Genomic DNA, 23,381 nt, shown 5'->3' with positions numbered 1-23,381 from the left:
GATACATTTAACCACAAGACACATCCACATGCTCACATCCAGCTACAACAGACACATACCATATCCTGCATATGGCATTAGTCCTCGCATAGTCGCATTGTCCCTACTCACTTGTAGTGAAGCTAGAAGTACTATTGATGAATGGGAAATGGTGTTAATCCAGTGGGCCAAATCAAAGGCCAGATGCCACGTATATACATTTTTTTAGCAGTGCATGTATTTACTTCCTGCATGATACTGCAGGTAGCTAGAGGATGCAGCTATCTAGTTCCATATACAAATAGTACTGCACAGATATACATGTATATACCAGTACAATATTATCACATGTGTGTAGTACTGAACTACTGATGTACATATACGTATTCATGGGGTGAGCCCGTGAGGGGATTGATGAGTAATGTATATCTCAAAAATGTTTGGCCATTAGATGAACAGGAGAAGTAAATGCATTTCCTTGGCGCAGAGACAAAAATATGTACCATCTCCAGCGAATCCAACATATGCCCTCCTTATGCAAGCAAAGAGGAAGAGGAGGCCAGCTAGTGTTCCTTGGCATCCCCTATATTGTTTCAGATTCTCACTGGCAGACACGCATGCACTATTCTGCCAACTTTGAGAGGAGTAGTGTGTGCGTGTTTGTGATTCATACTCTAGCTATTTCACGCACCGTGTTTCACTTGAGGTCACATCCAAGGGCATATCACTTCCGTTGCAAGCTAGCAATGCATGCATGTCCCGATCTCTGTCACATCATATCTATCCCCTTCAGGAATGCAGGTCGATCTCACACACTCTTGTTGTTCTTCTTCTTCCATCTATCAACTTCAAAAACCCCATTTTAATTTTACTTGTTCAGCTGCTATCCCTATACCCCAGCAGTACATCCACATAGAATATAATCTTCTTATATCTGTTAGATAACCATAAACACAGTGCACACACATCGAGCGACAGAGAGAGAGATAGAGTGGTCATCATCTCATGCATAAGTACAACAAGTTGACACAGCCTAAAAAATGAGGTCCATATACCTAGACCTTGAAACAAAATTTAATTCTCACACACAATAATATGAAGAAGCAGAGAGACCAAATGAAGAAAAGAAAAGTAAAAAAAAAAATCTCATCTTTCCTTTGCTGACATTGTCACAATCTTTATGGTTATTAGCTGGGATCAAGTTTATGTAACCGTATGCATGCATAAACCCTCATGCATGGCTTTATGCCCATGGGTTTAGCCTCTCTTCCCTTGCTCAAATGAGCTCCCTGCCGAAGAGTTAGTAGTAGTAGACCAGTCTAGCATGTCGAATGGATCCAATTCCTTGGCCATTGCCTTCTCCTGGGCATGATCGCCACCACTTGGCTTGGCTTCCATGTACTCCTTCGAGAAGATTAAGCTCATGGGATCTGACTCCAACTCGGCGAGGTCTGCGAAGAAATCATCCGGCTGGCCAGTCTCCGGTATCATCGGCTTGTAGTTCTCACTGAAAACATGATCCATGAGCTCACTGTGGTCTACTACTCCAGCTGCAGTAGTGTCCATGACTCTCTCCAACTCCAATGCTTCCGACGATCCTGCCAGTGCCGCCTCTTCCTCCTTCACAACCACAGGAGAAGCACTATTCGTGGTAGTGATTGTGCTGGTGGTCGTCGTCGTCGCCGTCGTCGCCTGATCCTTCTGCTCTTCTTTAACGCTTGGCTGCTGCTGTGACTTGTCGTTCTGAGAGCCCTTGGAACCCGAGCCGCCGCCTCCGCCGCTGTTCTTGCTGTGGTGAGACCGGGTTGAGCCGGCGAGGGCGTTGCGCTGGGTCGGCCATGGGTGGTTGTGCTCCGAGGTGTAGGTGATGACGAGCATGTTTGGGTCAGTACGGCTGCGCTCTACTTGCTTCCTTGCAGAGCAACCTTTTGAACTGCTGCATCTATAATAGCCTCTGCAAATTGTTCATTTCAACAAGATATATTTGTTTAGATCGACTAATTAAGCTTGCATGCACTTCATCACTTGTTCTGATATTAAACCAATGCTGTAGGTAAATTAATAAGTACTAGTAGTAGTACTCCTATGTGCTTCCTCTAAGTTATGGAAGATATATCCGGCCGTTTCCAATAAAAAAAATGTTTTGACTTTCATACTGAAATCACAGTGGTCTCAAACTGGTTACAGTACTTGATTTAATTTTACTCACTTCATTACACTTCCATTTTTATTTTAAGAGAAAGAGAAACATCATATCTGATGTGTGTACAAAAAAAAAATCCTGGTCTTAACTGCATCTAGCTTGCCAGAAAGATATAGGAGTATACTCCATCTAATGGTGTGAGCTAGCTAGTTACCTGCAGTGTCACCGAGAGTTGAGACTTGCTGATTTAAAACTTGTACAAATTAATACATGGATAAACTAAGTACTACACCCTTGGAATAAGGATAAACTAATCTCAGCAGATATTATTTCAGTACATTTTATCTAGCTAATTAATTCGTCACACATTTATGGAGTACTATCTGTATGTGATGAGGTGTGCAACCCCAAAAATACCACAAAAATTACAGAAGCTAGTAGAACTAGTTGGATATGAGAATTAGCTAGAAGCATGCATGCATCTTTCATGCTACCCTATACCTATCTAACCATTTGTTTAGTATCTTCCAATTAATCTCTTGACTTCCATGCATGGATCGTGCAGACGCAATGTGGAGTACTGGATAAAATTATATAATGATGATGGACTATATATATACATGGATGCCAGATGATTAAAAAGAGTTTGTTCAAACATTTTAATGCATACACACTCAATTCAATCAAATTTATTACCTTATCAAACCAATTAGCTTATGTTAAAACAGAAAATGCATTTGCTAGAATGATAAACATGCATGTACCTTGGGTAGGGTGAGCCCTTGATAGGCTTCTGGCCGTACTTCCTCCAAGCCCAGAGATCAGAAGGCACCACCTCACCACTGGGTCTTCCTCCCGCCGCCGTCGGCGCCGGGATGCACACCACCTTCCTCGCCTGGTTCTTCCTGCAATTTAATTAGCACTTGGATAAGTATCACTTATATATCTCACAGTTTTTTCTTTTTTTGTTTTACATATCCATATGTGTACGCACGCAATGTCGCAGCCAAGTTAATTAACTCGTTTGCAAATTTTGCATCGATCAAATCGAGGCGATGCGTATGTGCTAGCTTAGGGTTTCAAAAGCCGACCTTGCCGGCCGGAAAAAAAGCTGTGGCCGGTTAGGTCTAGATGCAGATATGCACATCACCCGATATGCAATGCGTTTTTGCCAATCCAGAAATATTCCCACCGTTCACCATGTGTTCATGATAACTCTTGTGCCTAAAATTTTGAGCTGTAGGTAACATCTGTGACCTTGCCACAGCCCGAAGAATCCTCGGAATTCCTCCTCGATCTCTCTTCTTACTTTCTTCGGCGGTGCAGTGCAGAACACGGAAAAAAAGAACAGCAAATTTGCTTGTTTCGAAAAAAGAACAGCAAATTGGATAGCGAAAGAGAGAAAAAAAAACAAGGAGAAGTTGTACAATCACTTCCCCCCTAATTAATCAAAATCCGGTCACGAATTACGAAATTAACCCAAGATATTGTGCATGCAACCAAACGAAGAATTCTTTTTGGATCGATCTAATTAGATCTAGCTATAGGATGGTGGTTGCCGGCCCAACCTGCGCTTGATCCCGCCGGAGCGCGGCGACGACATCTGCATGCCGGCGACGGCGGCGTCGATGGCGCACCCGGCCGCCTGCCCTGCCGTGATGCCGAGCTTCATCATGTCGCCTGCGGAGATCGGCGGGTACGGCCGTATGGCTCGCGGCGACAGCGGCGATGGCATCACCCTCGGCGCCGCCAGCCCACCGACGGCCGCCATCGGCATCCCTCTGGGCAAGAGAGGCTTCCTGCTCATGTCTAACAGGTGTCCACCGCTCCCACCACCACCTCCGCCGCCGCCGTCGCAGCCGCCGCCGACAGCTGTGTCGAAGCCGACCTTCGCCATCGCGTCCGGCATGGCGTCCAAGAAGTCCGCGCCGGACGAGTAGTCGCTGCTGAACGGGTCCACGAGGCCGGAGAAAAGGTCGCCGCCGCCACCGCCGAAGATGTCGGCGCCTGCCGCTCCCCCGGCGCCACAGCCGTCCGTCGTCGACGACAACGACGGCGGCGGCGGGAAGAGCATCGGCTCAGCCGGGAGCTGCCACTCGGCGGCCGTCGACGGGAGGTCGACGACGACGCTCCCCGGCATGGCCCCTCCCCCGGCGCGGACGATGTCGGTGAGGTCGCCGCCGGCCTGGTCGCCCTCCATCCTCTGCAGGAAGTAGTCGCACATGGCTAGCTTAGCTAGCTAGAGCTTCCTCTCAGCTAGGGCTTTCTCTCCACCGATCTCTCTATAGTGGATGCTATTTGCTTAGCTCGACGCAAGCATCCACTTCCAACCGCTCAATAATTCTCCTCCCGCTTCTGCACACAATTCCGCACCAAAGCTACCTAAGCTGAAAGCTTCTTCTCCGTTCTTGACACTAGGTAATTGAGCTGATCTGCTTGTGCTAGCGAGCTACTAGTCAGCAGCAAGCGTGTGAGCAAGCAAACAAACTTGTTGGGGTGTTGTGGAGAGGGGGCAGAAAAGGAGGTAGGGTGGAAGGGAAGCAGGGATGTGAGAGATGGGCAGTGGAAAGGGAGCTATCTTTTCTTTACACCAAGCAAGCAAACAAGAAAACAAAGAGAAGAGAAGAGAGAGAGAGAGAGAGAGAGATGGGTAACTTGAGTTGGCTTCCAAGATGACAATAAAGAAGTATGTAGCAGCAGAGATGAGAGAGAGGGAGACGTGGTTTTAGTAATATTTTTTGTGGCTGTGGATGTGTATGCATGTATATGCAAATGCAAACGCATACATACACGGGCGCGCGCGGGGCCGGACGGACGGACGCTGACCTCGCCCGCCCAAGCGGCCGGGGGGGAGAGAAGAGAGAGAGAGGTGTGTGCGATCCCCACACGCAAGGCGGCATGGCCGCGGCGGGCGCTTGTCGCGCGCGCGCGCGGTAAAACCAAAGAAGAAAAAAAAAACGTACGCAGCGCGCGCGTACCACCACGGCTCGCTCATGAGATCTCTCTGTCTCGCGCGCGGCGCATCGCGTGCAAGGTAAGAACAAAAAAAACTGAATCGGAAAGCGGACGCGCGGCGCGTCGTACCCTTGCCGTCTTGACCGGCGACGGGCGGCCACCGGCCGGACGATCGAGCTGGCGTGCTCCGTGACACTCTTCCCTGATGAACGGCACCAGTACGTGCTGATTTCTTGCCCCCGGCCGACACTCTCTATCGAGAAGTATCGGTATAGTACGAGTCCTATAGCAAAAAAGACATGTAATTGATACCTATAATGCAAACCGAGCATAGCTTGACAGTTTAGGTTCACGTTTGCCGTATGGTATCTGTGTTGATTTTATCAATCTCAAAATATATTGATCCAGTTTCTTGAAAGTGTTTATAGATATAGTGTACGTGCGTGTGTACATTCATTAGGGATGAGTGTATGCTGTGTTTTGCAAAAGAAAAGAGAGAGAAGGAATTAACCCTATAGTTAATTAGCCCATGGTTTAATAAATCTGGATAATGTGATAACCACCATTTCAATTTTGTATAGGAATTAACAAGTGATATAATAGTTGCCCCGGGCTTCACAGTTAATATACTGACTGAGCCGTGCTCGATCGATGACACCATGTACATGCATGCGGCATTGTACACTTTGTACACAGTGACTCATAGTCCTGTTTACTTTTGGTCATGTTACCGCAGGGCACTGTGGCAAACATGCATGCATCGTGGATGTGTGTGTACTTTGATCTCTGAAAATGGGCGTGCAATATTGTTCGCCTTTATCCTACGTACTCATGAAACTTTATTAACCGGTGCAAGTGATGAATAGGTAGGTTGGTTGTACCACAGCCATTGACCCAGCTGACTAGCTAGCAACACCATTACACCAACAACGACAGACAGACATACATATATACAGCCTCACCATGTATTTCACTTGACCTCTTTCTGTACCAAAGCATACTACTTTCAGCACCTATGTAATCGTAGCATATAGTAAGGTGTTTGAATTCTTAATTGGATCTTAGCTGATTCGAAAGTGACATGATCATAATTTTCTTGGGAACACATACTACATTGCCATCCTTTTATATTCTATTTTATAATATCTTTCAGTTGTTTCCTTATCGATTTGTTTTGATATATTTCCTTCTGAATGAACGTGCCCGTGGTATTGAAATGAAGCACATCTCAGTATCACACACACAGCTAGCGATATGTGTGTTGCTTGCTGGAGAAAATTATTTATAATCGATCCGGCCGGCCTGCAGGCACAGGAGTAGTATATATTGCTAAGCTAGCATAGTTTTATATTGTTCTCGTCCAACTATCCACTTCATGTAAGATTACATATTTTAGCAGAGAAATAGTTAACTAATAATTAACTATATAGTTGTAAATAAATTAGTAACTGTAAATATATAGGAGTAGCTAATAATTAATAAACAGAACGATAAGAGAGATGCACATACCCGGCCTACAGACATAAATTAATTAATTATATTGCACTTGGATTATTCTCATTATTCAATTATGTCGATAGCACAAACTGCGAATGCAAAACCAATGATGCACGCATATATGTGAATTCCTTTTGCTAAGCAACCATTCAGACATATCCCACTGCAATCGATTAAGCACATAGATTATGCTCATTTGGAATCTATCAATTCACTTAGCTAGCTCTTGGTACTTAACTAATGTGATGATTATGTATTGTTTAAGAATCAATTGCAAGTGGGTTCTTGAAGGTGATGCTGCAGCAGAATTGAACAAAGGAGAGTTGCTTTCTGTAGGAAGTTTCTTTGAATCTAATGACATCCTGGATATGGGATCGCATGCGGCCGGACATAATATCCGTACCTTTATTTTTAATCAAACTAGAATGATGTAGACGAAATATTGCACATATTATGACCAGTTGGATAAATACTTTCTTCAGTTCAGACAGGTATATATATATACAGCGCTATTTGGACGCACAGAAGATACGGTGTCCATATATTTGAAGGAAATTTTTTGGCGCAAATTAAAGGACATGCTTGATTGATGTGGAGATGATACGGTATTAGAGTTCGATATTATCTCTTCACTGAGATGGATATTGATTAAATTTTGCTCAAGCTTATCGATCGACTCTGCTCTAATTATATGTTATGAGCTTAATTCGTTCGTCAGACCAGTCCTGTACCTCTGAACAGGCGACAGGATAAAATATATATCTGATGACTCATGATAGAAACATATTAATTCAGACTTTTTTGTTTTGTTCTCTCTCTACTAGTACACCAGTAGCATTGATTAGTGATCTAATCCCAACTAAACCAAAGTGTTATAGTGTCCATAGATCCTTATTAATCCATGGAATAGTGAGAACTTGACGTAGGGAAGAAAGAACAGAGTATAGTAGTAGATCAGTATAACAAATTGATTAATAACTAACGTGTGCATGAATAGACAACAGTTGTAAAGAAATAATTAGCTGAGAAAAGTTTTCACGCATGCATGTCCGATCCATCCATATATAGCGTGATAGTCAAACCATATTCAACCCACGTCGTTCTCCTTTTTACCTTGGCCTGCACAATGTGCCATTTGTTATCTAGGCATATCTTGGTAAAATAATTAAGAAACCATGAGCTTATGATTTGATCAGTTTGACTTCGTGCATTACTGGAGTTGAGTCAAGGCTAAAGAGTCTTGTCACTTAACCACACACAAATACAAGCACAGAGTATTTTTTGAGGTATGTGCACTAATGTTTCTTTTCCTGACAACTACACATTGTGTCAGTTTAGGGTTTCTTTTCCCATCTCTATCTCTCTCTAGTAGCTGCCCCAAAGATTCCAAATTGTGCCATGTGCCAAACTGCCAATGGCCTCACTAATTAATCACTAGTAGTATACTACGTATATACTTTTAGTACTCCTACACTGATCAACTTGGATTGACTTCTTGACTTGCTGTAGAGTAGTACTGTCCAAATTAAAGCAAACGCTAATCACTTGTCTCTCCTTAATTTGTTTTCACAAAGCACCAGAAAGAATTGTTTTGGAGTTAGTCACGGAGAACTGTCTCTGAATTTTGGAATTGATCGGAGGCAGCCTGTGTCAGGCCATATGGCACATTAGATATACAGTAGTACTATATACTGATCACTTCACAGTTTTTAAATGGGTAACTTAAACAAATGGGGATAGGGTAGTCTAGATGTAATACATTTGCTCATTGTGTGTCATGCTGCGATTAATGTGATCTGTTTAATTAAATGGTGGAGAATCCGCATCAAAGGGTGGGCATATATTTTAGTCAGGATCATGATCAATTGAAGATATGAACGACAACCCATTTATGAGTAAGCGCACTTGGTGTTGGATTAATAATCACACTAATCTTAAGATCAGTGGCTAAAATATTTGATATGAATAAATGCCACTTTTTTTTTAAAAAAAAGGTATATATATGGCGCTTTGCAATCGTGCATTTGCTAGTACTATTTTGGGTAACTCGCAAACACACACATGGTGACAACATTCCACACAAAACAAGCATTTATGCATGCATCTCGATCGTTGAATATCTCTCCACTTTTTTGTGGAGCTAGCTAGTTTAAGCGCGGTCAAATATGTGATACTCATCTGCTCTTTTTAAAGGTTCATATGCTGTTTTTTCTTTCTAATTTCACTTCTCCTGGTTAATTAATTTTGGCTTTATTTTTACTGAAATGTTAATTAGTGTGGTCCTACGCTCAACAAAATGCAAGTTTGTAAGCTTTGTCTACTTAACTAGGTGAAACCTCGCGCGTTGATGTGAGAGTTTAGTATAATATATAGTGATAATAAGTATAAATAATACTCCCTCCGTCCCAAAATATTTGACGCCGTTGATTTTTTAAAACATGTTTGACCGTTTGTCTTATTAAAAAAAGTAAGTAATTATTAATTCTTTTTTTATCATTTGATTCATTATTAAATATACTACTACTACTCAAGTTTTTTAATAATATTCACAAAAAGTTTTTAATAAGACGAATGGTCAAATATGTTTTAAAAAGTCAACAGCATCTAATATTTAGGTACGAGGGAGTATATAATAGATAGCTACATGGCATAAGCTTACGTAAGTTGATATTTTTTATGATAATTTAAATAGTATATAGAATGATGATCCAAATATAAAAGTAAGGTGATGCGGCTTATGAGAGAGAAAAAGGAGGGAGATAATTTGAATCATAGATTAGTAATCTAAGGACTAAAAACAATTGATATGGCTTACTAAGAGAATAAAATGAGGAAAATAATTTTGACCATAGATGTGATGTGATGTGATATACTTAATGAGAGAAGAGAGGAACAGCATTAACTAAGTGAAGATGAACTATATAAGGATATCATACAAAAATGCTGGAGATATATATTAAAATATTATGTGAATTATGTGGGATGATGATTTAATATGCTTGCATTTTAAAACTACAGAATTTAATACATTTTAGAATTATAGATAATATAGCATGCTTACGTTATGTTTAAGATGTATTAATTGTTAGTGGATGATAATGTAGCATCTTTGCATGTTGAGTTTTAGAATTTAGTGAGTTTTAACTCTACAGTGCTCCTAAGATATATAGAATTACTTCCTATTAATTATATTCCTCCTGTTCTGGACTAGCTACTACTAACATACAAGGGAGCTGGGAGTTGAAAGACATATATACACATACATGATAAACACAGAGTTTAGTTTGTACTTAAAATAAAGACAAGATAACACCTACCTTTCACTTGTTCCAGCCGGACAGAATGCTAGCTAGCTGCAAGCTCATGCATGCCGTTGTCTTTGTTTAGAGGTTCCTGAAATTAAGCATAGTCATATAACTTTATTAACAAGCTTTAGTAATACTTTAGATCGATCTTCGTGACGTTGGGATAAAGTAATCGGTCTTGGTCCCTTCAGACTATGGCAAAGGTATGGCTTGTCCTGATATGGAGATTCATTGTTTTTGTTGATGAGATTCCAAAATACTTGTTTTTGGCCTTACTAATTGTTGATCACACACCTTACACCAATTTTTCCGTATATACCAATTTTCTATTCACGCCCTTTAATTTGTTTTCGCAGGAGTATAATTGTGCTGTGAATTATCAGGGTTTTGCCAAGAAAAAACATTTGTCATACTATATTTATCAATTTTTCCATACGTTATTGCAAATGACAATTGTTGGTTCACCTTTTTTTTCCAATATTGATAAGATTTCTTTTTCCGTATGAAACTACACCCTCTGTAAAAAAAATAATGTAGAGATGATTTTGAAAAAGTATTTGTCAAGTTCATCTCTAGAAGTTTTTTTCTTTAGAAGGCGAACCAACAATTGTGCATTTGCAATAACAAAATATGAGAGTAACAGTGGAAAAACAACGGGTGGTTCGCCTTTTTTTTTTGGGGGGGGAGGAAAAATGCATGATGCATGATTCATGGTTACTCAAATGATTAGCCCATTAGGTAATTGTATTTTCATTGCTCTGATCTTTCTTTTTGATTAGCTATACTTTCTTAGAGTTATTAGTTGAGAGAATCCATTATATGCCACTGACTTTGTCACACGTCCACGATTTGCCACTGACTTTATCACGTTCTACAATATGCATCGACTTTTGTTTAACTTCTACGATTTACCATCGCCGTCCGGTTAGTCTCCGTTAGTACTCTACAAATTTGTCGAAATGACCAAAATACCCCTGAGACAAAAACTTTCAAAATTCGGATACAAATTCTAAAATATCAGATTTTAAATTTTTGGCCAAATTTTGGATGTTTACAATCTTATATTTATAATATGATATTTTGTTAATTTTATCCAATTTTTTCAAGTTTTTGTCCTAGGGGTATTTTGGTCATTTGGACAAAATCGTAGAAGTTAAGCAAAAGTCAATAGCATATTATAGAACATGACAAAGCCAGTGGTAAATCGTAGAGGTGTGACAAAGTCAGTGGCATATAATGGATTCTCTCTTATTAGTTTGAGCAATTTTATGATACTTGAGAGGAGTCACCGCATTTTTCAGCGTTGAAACATCGTATATCTCCAGCAGGAGCGTAAAAGCTCTTTAGAAGTTTACATATCTCCACCATACTAAATTATGACGCCAAATAATTATACTTTCCTGGTTCAAAATAACTTCATCTTTTCCCTGGGATGCTCAAAATAAGATGAAGCGTAAGAGACTAAATCGATCATATCAATATGAAAATATATAGTATTGTTAATTAGGTCGGTAGGTGAGACTTGGTAAGGGTATTAGAGAAATAAAGCTTATCAATTTACAGATTGAGGGTATGCAGGAGATAGAAATGTTTTTTTTTTACAAATGGTTGAAGCTAAAAACAAACTTGTTTGAAAATGAATGGAGTAATAACTTAAAAAGGAAAATTTGCAAAGCATCCTGCCGGGTGCCAATTAATTAATTAATGAATGCAAGCAGCATTCATCACTCGATCGATCCCCAATCCTATATTCTAGTATTCCCAGTAACCGATGCCTCTTTCAAAGTTCGTTACAAAAGGGAGGGAGAGCTATAGCCAGGCCACCAACCTTCACATCATGGATCATATGATTTTGGATTTTGTCCAGCTCACGCACGGCCGGCGCCATTAATTCCATGCCCAACTCCCACGTTCACGCCTGTGCCGATCACCTTAAAAAAATTCCAGCGCCATCACATCGATCTGATCAATATATCGTCGTAGTAGTAGCAGTAGTATCTCACTTGAGAACAAAACAAAACAGAAGGCCATGGCTGCATCTCTCTCTGCATCCAGGCCCTAGCTTAGCTCTATCAGTTTTTATCGTCCCCATCTCTGATCGATCGATCGATCTCGATTCAACCTAGCTAGCACCAAGTGGAGTATAATATATATCACATTATCATATGACGTCGCAAGTATGCATGCATGTACTACTGCTGGGATTCTCTGATCTTGGTTGTGCTTGCAACCGTATGCATGCATCATGCCTGCGCATGTATAGGAGGAGATGGGCCAAAGAGGGAATGAGAAGCATCCTGCCATGTGACAACCAGCCATATATTCTAGTGCAACCATGTCACAGCAGAGAGAAGGGCATCTCATCTCTATCACTAGCTACTCTTTGGCACTCGTAGATGATTAGTTCGTACAGAAATCTGCATGTACAATTCTGCAAATGGCATTGTTTTATTTATAAAGAAAAAAATTTAGAGGGGGAGAGATTGTACTATGAGAATTAGAATTATAGAGGTTATTAATTCGCAAGGCATCACATGGACCACCAGCACCAGGATGCAAATATTTCATGCATGGTGTACGGCGTGAAAATTGTAGCCTTGTTCATCTAGAAACCACTAATGTCGAACCTATATATGTGCTCACTCACCCCTAGGTTTCTTGTAATACTGAATTTAGACTTTATCGCCTCTTCCTTTTCTTAAAGACGTGTTAGTTATTGTTGTCATTTCACCTGCAAGGAATGATTTAATTTGTGCTTTTCATCAATATATGTTAATTAATATATACTGTGTGTCGAGGAACCATTTCTTATTACCTCCACTATTTTTGTGGGATAAGTGATGGATCGATCAACAACATCAATTACATACACAACAAAAATCCGTAATTTTTTGGCAGCCAACTGATTTCCTTGGCGATTCTAACTGTCAAGAATAAGTAGTTTCCTTAGCGGTTTCTTGGCAGCTAAGGAAAGATATATTCTTGTCGGTTCAGACCGACAAGGTTACATTTCTTGGTGCTTTCGAAAGTTCGCAATCTTCTTAATTTTCTTGGCGGTGGCTGTCCGACCGCTAAGAAAACATTCCCTTACGGTTAGCAGCCAAGAAACCTGAATATCCTTGGCTTTATAGACTTGACGGTCAGCTAACAGAATAATGAACCTTGGCGGTTTTGATGCTATGCTTGACAGTTTTTGACCGTCAAGAAAATTACGGATTCTTGTCTTTTATAAGAGACACTGGCATATATATCAGTGCCATTTATCTTATTTCATTGTAGAAAAGAGATGAGATGCGTCCTTTGCCATTGCCAGCACCCCACAACCTAATATCGAGTGCTCCAATATATTCTCTCGAATATGCGGTGGCACATCTCGTCATTTTCAATTCGGATCCACCATATGCATGCATGTAGGAAATATATGACAAGCCAAACTTTGTATATCATTCTAGAATATAATTAAGGAAAAAATAGAATTAATTGTTGCGCCCGTCCTCAAGGTGGCATAAAGGATTTGCCACTTCATGTCATAGATCAACCCCACGTGTCGTAGTTGACACGTGTGTAATTATGCGGTAAATCTTGAATTACAAACTGTTGGAGAGCAAAATAATATATCTTGATCCCTTTTGGTGATACTATTGCTAGCTTGTCCAAGCAGAGGTTATTTAGACCAAAATCCTAGTTGGAAAAATGAACAAGAATAGCTCTCAGCTAGCTTGTTTACTCTAACACAAGGGGTTCTTCCCCACACTAGCTTGCTAGGCTATTAGGGGGAATTCAAACATAAGCAAGTGGTGGTAATCAAAATTGTTCACAACCATAGACTACTCAACTGGCATTAATTTTCGTACGTGTGTACGTACACGATCTTCGACGCCATGTATAAGCTTGATCGATCGTACGTGTGGTTGATGCTGAAAAGTGTGGTTTAACATGCATGTGCTACCGGCTCCATTTTAAAATATAGGTATTTTATCGGTAAGCACGGATATTAAAAAGTATATTATATATGATTGGAGAAAAAATTATTATTTGAGAAGAGAAATTAGATAAATAAATTAAATGGAGAATAATGTTGATTGGTTAAGAGTAAATTGTAAGTGAAGAAATAGCTTTATTTTAAGATCAAGATGCTAGAAATAGCTGCATATACATTTTAAGACCGATGTGGTAGCTTATACATATACAGTATGGATCTACACAGTACGTAGTATGCATCTACACTTACTTACACACATATGGGGAGTCGTGCTATGTTTGTAGGGGTAGTGAGAGCATCGTGTCTATCGATTTGATTTGCGTTGCAGCGCCTTACGTGCCGGCTTGCAGCCTGCCCTGCAGCTAGCTAGCTGTGCAGAATAGATGCACGTACGCACGCATCGATCGAGAATTTACGAGCGATTTGTTAATTTTTTTGATCGCTGAGTTTGAGAAAGTTGGTGGCGTTTTCTGCACACGAATTCAAATGGTGTCCAAAGGGTTACACTAATTAATTAAAATGGCCTGAAACAATTTCGATCATTTCATTTGGTTTAGGGTTACACTAATTAATTATTGATAACCACTCGGCCTGTCCTTTTACACTCGAGAATTTGAAACGACGATCCACATCGTTCTTTATTGTGCATTCGCTCATCAGGTCTAGCACCATTTGTTGTCTGACCTCGGTTCATCCGGTGGCTGCTCGTTTCAGATCTGGTGGCATGCTCGCTTCAAGTTTATCTAGTGGCCGACTTATAAGGCATGCCTGCCTGAGCACTTTTTATGGGTTTCGACTCCCTAGTTCTACTGGTTTATTTGCAACTGTGTGTCACACCCCAATCTGGTACCGCCGTACAACGGCACCTGACAGGAGCGTGTCGTAGGGAGAACGGCGCAAACCGCTTCCTACGAAACCGCGATCTCAGTACCAGTCCTAGGACATAGCGCTGGTACCCACGGTGACAAATATGAGTCATTGCAATCCTTAAAATAAATAAAGGACTTATTTACCTTAACTTAGGTTGCAACTCAGAATAGCCTGAGAATGCAACCGACGACGCGGACGAGAAAACACCAACAACAACAGCAGCAGCGGAACCAACGGTCTAACACCCAACACCACAGGCGATGGCTGGGAACCAGGACGAAACCCTAATCTTCACTTCACTTCATCTTCACTTCAAGGCAGAGGAACTATATATATTTATATAGAGCAAGGGTGAGTACTTTCATACTCAGCAAGTCACGGGAATTTAGGTGTTTAATGCAAGCTTGGAAGAGAGGCGAGGTTGTTTTGCAAATATTTTGTTTGAAATCATCTTGGAATCACTAAGTGATTATTTCTTTTCAGGTTTTGGGTTGAAATGAGACTTGCGTCTCGATTCAACTTTAAGAGATGCTTTTCAACAACTCAAATGGTAATGTACTGACCACCTGGGTCAGATCATTACTTCTCGGCTCCCAGGGCCCTTTCACTTGATTAATCGGCTCCCAGAGCCTTTTTCATTTTCTCGGACTCCTAGAGTCCAGCTGCCCAGCAGCACAACAATCTGCTTACACTCGGGAAGCCTAGTCTATGATGCCCGCAGACATCCCGAATCACACAGATTCGTTTCTGACCACTCAGGTCATCCATCTGCCACATAGGCTAATTCTGGTGACGATTCCCATTCCACAACAACTTTTCACAAAGCACAGGCAAACAAATCTACGCAACGGGAAACACCTCACATCCGCCCATGACCGTGGGCACGGCTGTTCGAACAGTTTGTTAACCTCTGCAGAGGGGTACACTTTACCCACAACGCGAACTTGCTCTCATCACCTAACCCGTGTTCATGACGCACGGCTGGAAAAGGGAGATTCACGACAAGGCATTTCCAAAGCTAACTCTGGGTTACCTCATGCCACATAGAGGGTCTCCCTGACCAACATCGGGCCAACCCCGGCTTTCCTTTTAGGACTCCCGGGTGCCTTCCTCTGTTTCGAACTTCCAGGATGCCTCTACCCCCACATCCCGGCTTTCCGCCTCTATTGGTATACAAGATTTCCCAAAATCAGCTAATTACTTAGCCAGGGTGTCCCATACCACCATGTGGTTGCACTTGTTATGCTTGATGAATTTCCCACAGGAATCGGTCCTTATATGCAAATACGGGATGGCGCCACCCAGGCACAACACCCGCATCGCGAGTTTTCACAATTCATTTTATTTTCAAACACACCGACACCACATGTCAGGTTTTCAAGGCTTCTCAAACCCATTTCCCAAATTTTCAACAAACAACGGTGTATGTGGAATAGTTCTTATACGCGCTCAGAGAGCATAGATACCGAAGTACCAAAGGTGGAGCGACAAGGAATCAGGGTAGTACAGCCTACAGGAATTAGTACGACTATTGGGTAGGTCCATCAGTTTGGCACGCAAACTGAGGCCAAGCATGTTATAAATGTGTGTTGCTAATAATGCGATTTGCAAACATATTAATAATGATTTTCCAATTATAGGAGCAATTGGTCAAAGGGTGACTTGCCTTGCTCAAGGCCTTCACGGAGCTTCACGAATCTTCGAGATAACCACGATCGACGAAAATCCGCAACCGCAACTATACGCAAACAATCGAAAACCTAAACAAAAGACCAAAAGAAGGATCCTATTTAGACTAATTAATAGTGCCATTAAATAGATCTCAATTTTATAGAAATACTGGAAGTGGAACGGAGTCGATCGGAGCTACGGATTGAGAGATATGAATATTGGAAGTTTATCTGAATTTTCTGGACAAGGAAATGATTTATCGAATTTTTCTAGAATACGAGAGATGGTTTATTGAATTCGTGGAAAAGAATATTCCCAAGAATATTCTTTAATTACTCATTGACATGTGGGGCCTACAAAAGGTGAGAGAGGAGTAAATTGGGAGGGAGCAGATATGGACTTTTAGCTCATGAGAGATGGACACTGACTTGGACGGAGGGAGGAAATATGGACTTTTAGGCCGAGCGTGAGACGCGGCCCAATGGGTTGAAGGAGGCTCGGCCGAGCCATTGGGCCGGCGCGGGCGCAAGGAGGCGGCCCATTAGGGGCGCGCGGAAGGGAGAGGGGGCGGTCCGGGTGGACCGAACCCACCATGCGAGGTCCCGGGTGGGGCCCGCATGTCGGCGACACGGTTCACGGAGGGATGGGAGCACGCGGGCGGCGTTTAGGGTTTCGGGTGGATATGGCTCACGATTGGTGCGCCGGGTGGACCGAGGCGCGATGGGCCCACGTGCAGCCGCATGGCGCACCGTGGTCCGTGCGCACGGAGGGGGCTAGCCAGGCTGGCCGGTTTGACTCGGTCTAGCCGAGTTGGCACCGACATGGCGCCTACGTGGCAGCCACGCGGGCCGGCGAGAGGAGGAAGACAAGACCGACCAGAAGATGGACGGCGGGCGGCGGCGTGCGTCGGCGGAGCGGCCGCGAGGCGAGGCGGGAGGAAGGGAGACCACCGGAGGGAGGGAAAAGGAGACGCAGACTCCATTCCTCGGCTCGGATGTGGCCGGGACTGGACGGAGGCGGCGGATTTCGATGGCGGCCACCGGCGGCGAGCAAAAGGGGGAAAACACGCCGGGAGAGAATGGGGTCAATTCGTGGTGGCGGGAGCATCTCTAGGACTCTGGGAACTTGTTCCCGGGGTCGGATGGGGCGGAGAGACTCTGAGAGAGCCCGACGACGGCGAGGCGCGGTGCGGGGAAGGGCGGAACGCCGCCGGGGAGGGAGAGGGGTCCGGCGGTCAAAGCGGCGGTTCGGGAGTGTTCTACGGTGATCCAGGAGGGTGACAACGAGGAGGATTAGGTGAAGAGCTCACCGATGGCGATGAACGGCGTCGGTGGCGAGCAAACGGGAAGCCGGCGAAGGAAAACGGCCGGGCTTCGGGGAGGGCGGTGCCGGGTCTGGAGGATGGTGTTCGCGGCGGGCAGCACCGCATTGGCCGAGCGGCGACGCAAGGCGGCGAGGAAGGGAACACCAGCGACGGAGGAGGCCGCGGCGTTGGGCGAGCGTTCTTGGCCTGAGAAACGGTGCGATGGTGGAGAGGCTAGGAGCCGAACGAGGGAGGGGAGTGCGGGTTTTATAGGTGGAGATGGGGCTTCGAGGGGAAGGAACCAACGAGGGCGGTCAAGGGGAGCTCGGCTGGCGGCCTCGCGGTCAAGTGGCGACAGATGGTCACGGGAGGCAGAGGATGTGACGCCAGCTGAGAGGGGGAAAAGCAGAAAAAGGGGGAAGGGAAAGGAGCTCGGCTCCTTGTCGATTTTGGACGAGGAGAGGGAGGATGGAGCACGTGGGAGAGAGAGGCGCTTCCTCCGCGTCTTTGGACGCGAGCGCACAGAGCAGCGGGGTCGGGCGGCGACAGGGCACGGGCGGCGCAGGCGCTGACGGCAGCGGCGACCAGGCGGTCGGCCACCACGGCGCGCGCGCGTGGAGCAGCTGGCACGGCCGAATTTCGAACGGCGGTGGCGGGAAATCGGCGCCGGTGGGGGAGCTCGACGAGAGAGAGAGAGAAACAGAGAGAAGAGAGAGAGAATAGAAGGAACAGAGCTCTCTCTCTCTCGGCCATGGCGCACGCGCGAGCACGCGAGGGGAGGAGTGGCGGGGAAGGTGGGCCGAGGGGAGGAAATCCGGCCCATCCAAAACATGGGGAGGCGAAATAGACTTATACAGAGAATTTGAGTTGGAGAGGTTTGGGGCTTGGATTTGAATTGAGATTCGAATTCAAATTGCATGTTTGAACTCAGCTAAATATGAAGGAGGCAAGGAAGGGAGATCAAGGTGAGAAATTGATATTTTCGGGATAGATTTGTATTTGGCGGTTAAAGGGATTATTTGAGAGGGATTCGAAGGAAACCACATATTTTCGGAGTTGGGACAATTGTTTGGGAAGGAGTTCGATGGTAGATAGGTGATTAGATCGATAGACGGATTGATTGGTAGGTAGGTAGATAGATCGGTTGATAGATAGGGAGGGATTCAAGGGAATAGATTGAATGTCGAAATTTGATTTTGGGAGCTTGAATTGGAATTGGAAATTTCGGGGTGGCAATTTATGTTGATGAGAGGGAGACAAGGACAGGATTGAATTGAGATCCTTGGCACAACTTAGACTCGCATACAAAGGATGAAAATTTTCGCAATTAGGATTTTGCCGAATTAGTTTTTAACGTCTTGCGAAAGGCGGAGCGTTACATTGTGAAAGGAGCGAAACTCTAGGATTTTCGATTACTCTCTCTCGTTAGTCTCAGTGATTCTGAAGTCTATCCTACAGTAAGGCCGTCTGTGGTCATCTGCTGGAGCCGTTGTTTTTGTGGGCTTGTTAGTAGTGTAGTGGGGTTCTGCCACCACCCTCCCTAGAAGTATCGTTTTTTCTGTAGTATTTTTCTTTACTTTATCAATCTTTTTGTTTCTTTCTTTTTGCCCCCCTGTCCCCAGGCAATGGCCGTCTGACCAGTTGCATTATGTAATAAAAACTCTTATTTCTTTTAATATATTGATGTGTAATTTTTTTGCGTATTCGCAAATATTTGGTTTAGGGTAGAATGATCGGATGGTAAAAAGGCCTCCCTCCATCCAAAATGTTTGACGCCGTTGATTTTTTTAAAAATGTTTGACCGTTCGTCTTATTCAAAAAATTTAAGTAATTATTAATTCTTTTCCTATCATTTGATTTATTGTTAAATATACTTTTATGTATATATATAGTTTTACACATTTCACAAAAGTTTTTAAATAAGACGAACGGTCAAACATGTTTAAAAAAGTCAACGGCATTAAACATTTACGGAAGGAGGGAGTAGTAAGTTGCATATTTTACCACTCCACGCAAATGGGAATAGTTAAACTCGAGGTATCAGATCAGAATATATAGTGGAATACTCTTGTTACGTCATCTTTGTATGGAAGTCTACTATTGAAATAATTGATCATCAACCTAGCTCGCAACTTTGTGGTCAAAATGTTTCAAATTAAGTTGAGCTAGCTAGCTAGTACTCTGCTATGGCCTATAGCTAGGTGTATTAAACTTAATTAGTGACACATCTACGGTCTTGTTTAGATCACACCATAAAATTTTTCATCCTGTTATATCGAATGTTTGTACACCTGCATGTAGTATTATATATGGGCTAAAAAATAACTAATTGCACAGATTACGAGTATTTTGCGAAACGAAACTTTTAAGTCTAATTGCTCCATGATTTAACAATGTGGTGCTACAGTAAGCATTTGCTAATGACGAATTAATTAGGCTTAATAAATTCGTCTCGTGGTTTATTGACGGATTCTGTAATTAGTTTTTTTATTTGTGCCCGAGCACTCTATATGACACCTTATATAATATCCGATGTGATACGCCAAAACTTTACACCCTATATCTAAACACCCCCTACATGTATGACTATAGCTTGATGCAAATGCTACTATAGGCCAGCCATCATCTACACTCCTACAAAAATATATATTTGCATGATAGTTGAATTTGATCCAGTAATTTCAAAGTACATTGGATCCCATATTTGTGCTGCCACCATATGCATGTAACTGTGTGTCATGTGTGGATGGTTACAGTCAAGCTAGGCACCTCTAATTTGAATACTTGATCCATGCCCAAAGGCGTCCTATAGAAGCATAGTACCATAGCCAGTTGCTATACTGTTCTAGAAGTAACTTTGGATCTCGATTAGCACCTACCTTTGCTAGCTAGGGCTCCCCGCTAAGAGGCAGGAAAGCATGTGTCTCCAAATTGACCATGCATAAACCATACCCCCTACTGAAATTAACAAGAATTATATATAATCCCCCCCACCCCACTCACACCTCAATATCAGCCACTACCTCCGTCTCGTAATAATTATAACTCTAAATTATTTAGCATATATTAAGATTTGAGAAGAAAAAAAATATGTTGCTCCTCATTAATGGTGTACATGTAAGAGTGGGAGAGTGGCTAAGATTAAAATAGATAGAAATTTTTATTTCCTTCAGAGAGTTTACATAACTCAGAACGAAGCGTTTAGAAACTTCCACATATGGCGCCGCTTTATCGTGAGTAATCTCATTGCGTGTATACCAGATTCGCCACAATGACATAAGAAAGACAGGGCGATCATCCTCTGAAATTGATTCCAAAAGATCAAGGATCCAGCCAGACCCCTCCCCAGACCCGTGCAGGATACGCTGTACTTGCATCTCAGAGCTCATTAGGTCCCGGTATCGCCTGGCATGCGGGCAACGCCACAAAGCATGGGCCACATCTTCAGGCTCTAGGCCGCAGATACTGCAGATGTCCGACAATTCCAGGTTTCGTTTCTTTTTATTCACCATAGTGGGAAGACAGTTTGAGATAGCTCTCCATGAGAACACTTTGACCTTTTGGGGGATATTACACTTCCAAACATGGTTCCACGCTTTCTTAGTATCATTTCCTGAGGAGCTAGAGCTCTCCCCAGCATTTGCGAGCTGAACCGCTAACATATAAGCACTTCTAACCGAAAACTGGCCCATTTTATCAGGATGCCAAGCGATAAAATCCTCATCCTGCCGACTGGAGAGCCTTATTGATTTGATTATTTCACCATCCAAAGGCCAGAAAACCCGAGAGATGACATCCCTAATGCAAACTTGGGATCTGGGATGCATGTAATTGGAGAAGACAGGCCCAAGTGCAAGAAGCAATCTGTCTTGGCAAAATGGGAGAAACCTCCGAGTGGATGGATGAAGCTGAATGTTGATGGCTCCTATCAGGAGAATAACACAGGGGGCATCGGTGCTATCCTGCGGAACAGCACTGGAGATGTAATATTTGCAGTCTGTGGCTTTGTTGAGCAGTGCCAGAGTGCGCTGGAAGCAGAAATTTTGGCTTGCAAGGAAAGTATCAGACTGGCTCTCCAATGGACCCTTCTACCGATTATCATTGAATCTGACTGTGCGGAGGCGATACAGCTGATTCTTTCTGAAGGGAAGCTGCGATCGGCGCATACGTTTTTAGTCAGGGAGATCCAAGGCATGGTGAAGGGGGCCAGGGAGATGAAGCTGAAGAAGGTGAACAGGAACTGCAATCGCATCAGCCATGTTTTAGCTAATAAAGGTCGGTGTGAGTCTCTTACGGACTTTTGGCCGGACGGAAGTTGTAACTTTATTTCCGAACTTATGTCTGCGGACAGCTATGGCTAAGTAATAAAGTTCCTGTTTTTCCCCGCAAAAAAAAGATAGAAATTTAATTGAGAAGTGATTGATGGGATAATTAGTATTTTATTATAATAACTATATATTTTAAGATAAATTTAAATCCTATAAATACAGTTATTATGGATTGAGGAAGTATCATGCACATGGATGATGGATGGATAACTATTAATTAATCTAATTAATGGCACAAGCTAAACAAAGATCACCACTTGATCAGCATACTCATGGAACATATACTCCCTCTATTCATAAAATTTAACTAATTAAACACAAATTAATCAGAATGTTAAAATATTACTTTGCCTTTTATTAATGCCGAGAGAAAACAAGGATTGGAGGAGGAGGAGATCAGAGTACTACTTGTTTGATGGTTAAAAACAAAAAGAAAACAATGAAGTCGTATTAAAGAGATCTAATGGACCAATCTAAGGACCCGTTCGCCGTTCGTTTGGGCAACTCGGTTGTTATATGTTAGCACAATTCTGGAACTAATAAACGGTGCGCTTTGTGTAAAAATTTATATTTGTTTGAAAAAAAAATCAAATAAATCAATATTTCAGTTTTATAGTAATTGATATTCGATCCATCATATACTAACGATTCACTCCATTTTTCGAGCCGCCAACAACTGCGGTCTTACATTTGATTTAAATTGAGCCTAAAACTACACTTAACTAACAATTCACTCCATTTTTCGAGCCGCCAACAACTGCGGTCTTACATCTGATTTAAATTCAGCCTAAAACTACACTTATTTAGGAACAAATATTTTGCGTAAAACTACGGAGATAGAGGGAATGGGTGTACTAGCCGAGTAGCCATTAGCTCAGCTCCAACCTTTTCCTGTCCATCTTAGCTAGCGTGTTTACGTGTACGTGATTAACGTAAGCAACACAAAACACACAGCTCCTAGTGAAGAGTTTCAAGTCCGGGCGCCTTGTGATAAGCTTGGGGAGACGTGCGGGGGGCATGTGATGGAAGCTCGCACATGGGCTAAATTAAATGTGACTGGGTTAGAAAACAAGATAGTAGAAGGGGGCCTTTGCTTGCATTGAGAGGCATTTGGGTCATGGACGGATAGATCCATCTCCCCCTAATTTCAGGTCCTTTTTTAAATAACTCCCCAAATCTCATGTCATCTTCTCGAAGTGAGCTCCGATGACTCCTCTCACGCGGAAAAAACTTTGACTCTCGGTGAAGAAGTCAAACTGAGTCCAGGTAGAAGGCCCAAATTACAAGCAAAAACAAATGTACTAGTATTAGGCCTAAATTCGGCCTAATTCCAAGTAAAGTGGGCCGT

At 42.8% G+C, this 23,381-nt stretch overlaps 1 protein-coding gene across 1 annotated transcript; it reads right to left on the bottom strand.

Moving 5' to 3' along the window:
* Window positions 1-944: 944 nt before the first annotated feature.
* Window positions 945-4,800, bottom strand: LOC127770027 (probable WRKY transcription factor 4). The gene is made up of 3 exons (XM_052295695.1): window positions 3,691-4,800; window positions 2,887-3,027; window positions 945-1,933 (listed from the first exon to the last, which is right to left on the bottom strand). Exons 1-3 carry the CDS (start codon window positions 4,344-4,346, stop codon window positions 1,237-1,239), a joined length of 1,494 nt encoding a protein of 497 aa, XP_052151655.1. The 5' UTR covers window positions 4,347-4,800; the 3' UTR covers window positions 945-1,236.
* Window positions 4,801-23,381: the final 18,581 nt, after the last annotated feature.

Source organism: Oryza glaberrima, chromosome 4 (genome assembly GCF_000147395.1).
Source record: "Oryza glaberrima chromosome 4, OglaRS2, whole genome shotgun sequence".
NCBI lineage: Eukaryota > Viridiplantae > Streptophyta > Magnoliopsida > Poales > Poaceae > Oryza > Oryza glaberrima.
This window is presented reverse-complemented; position numbering and strand designations above follow the sequence as displayed.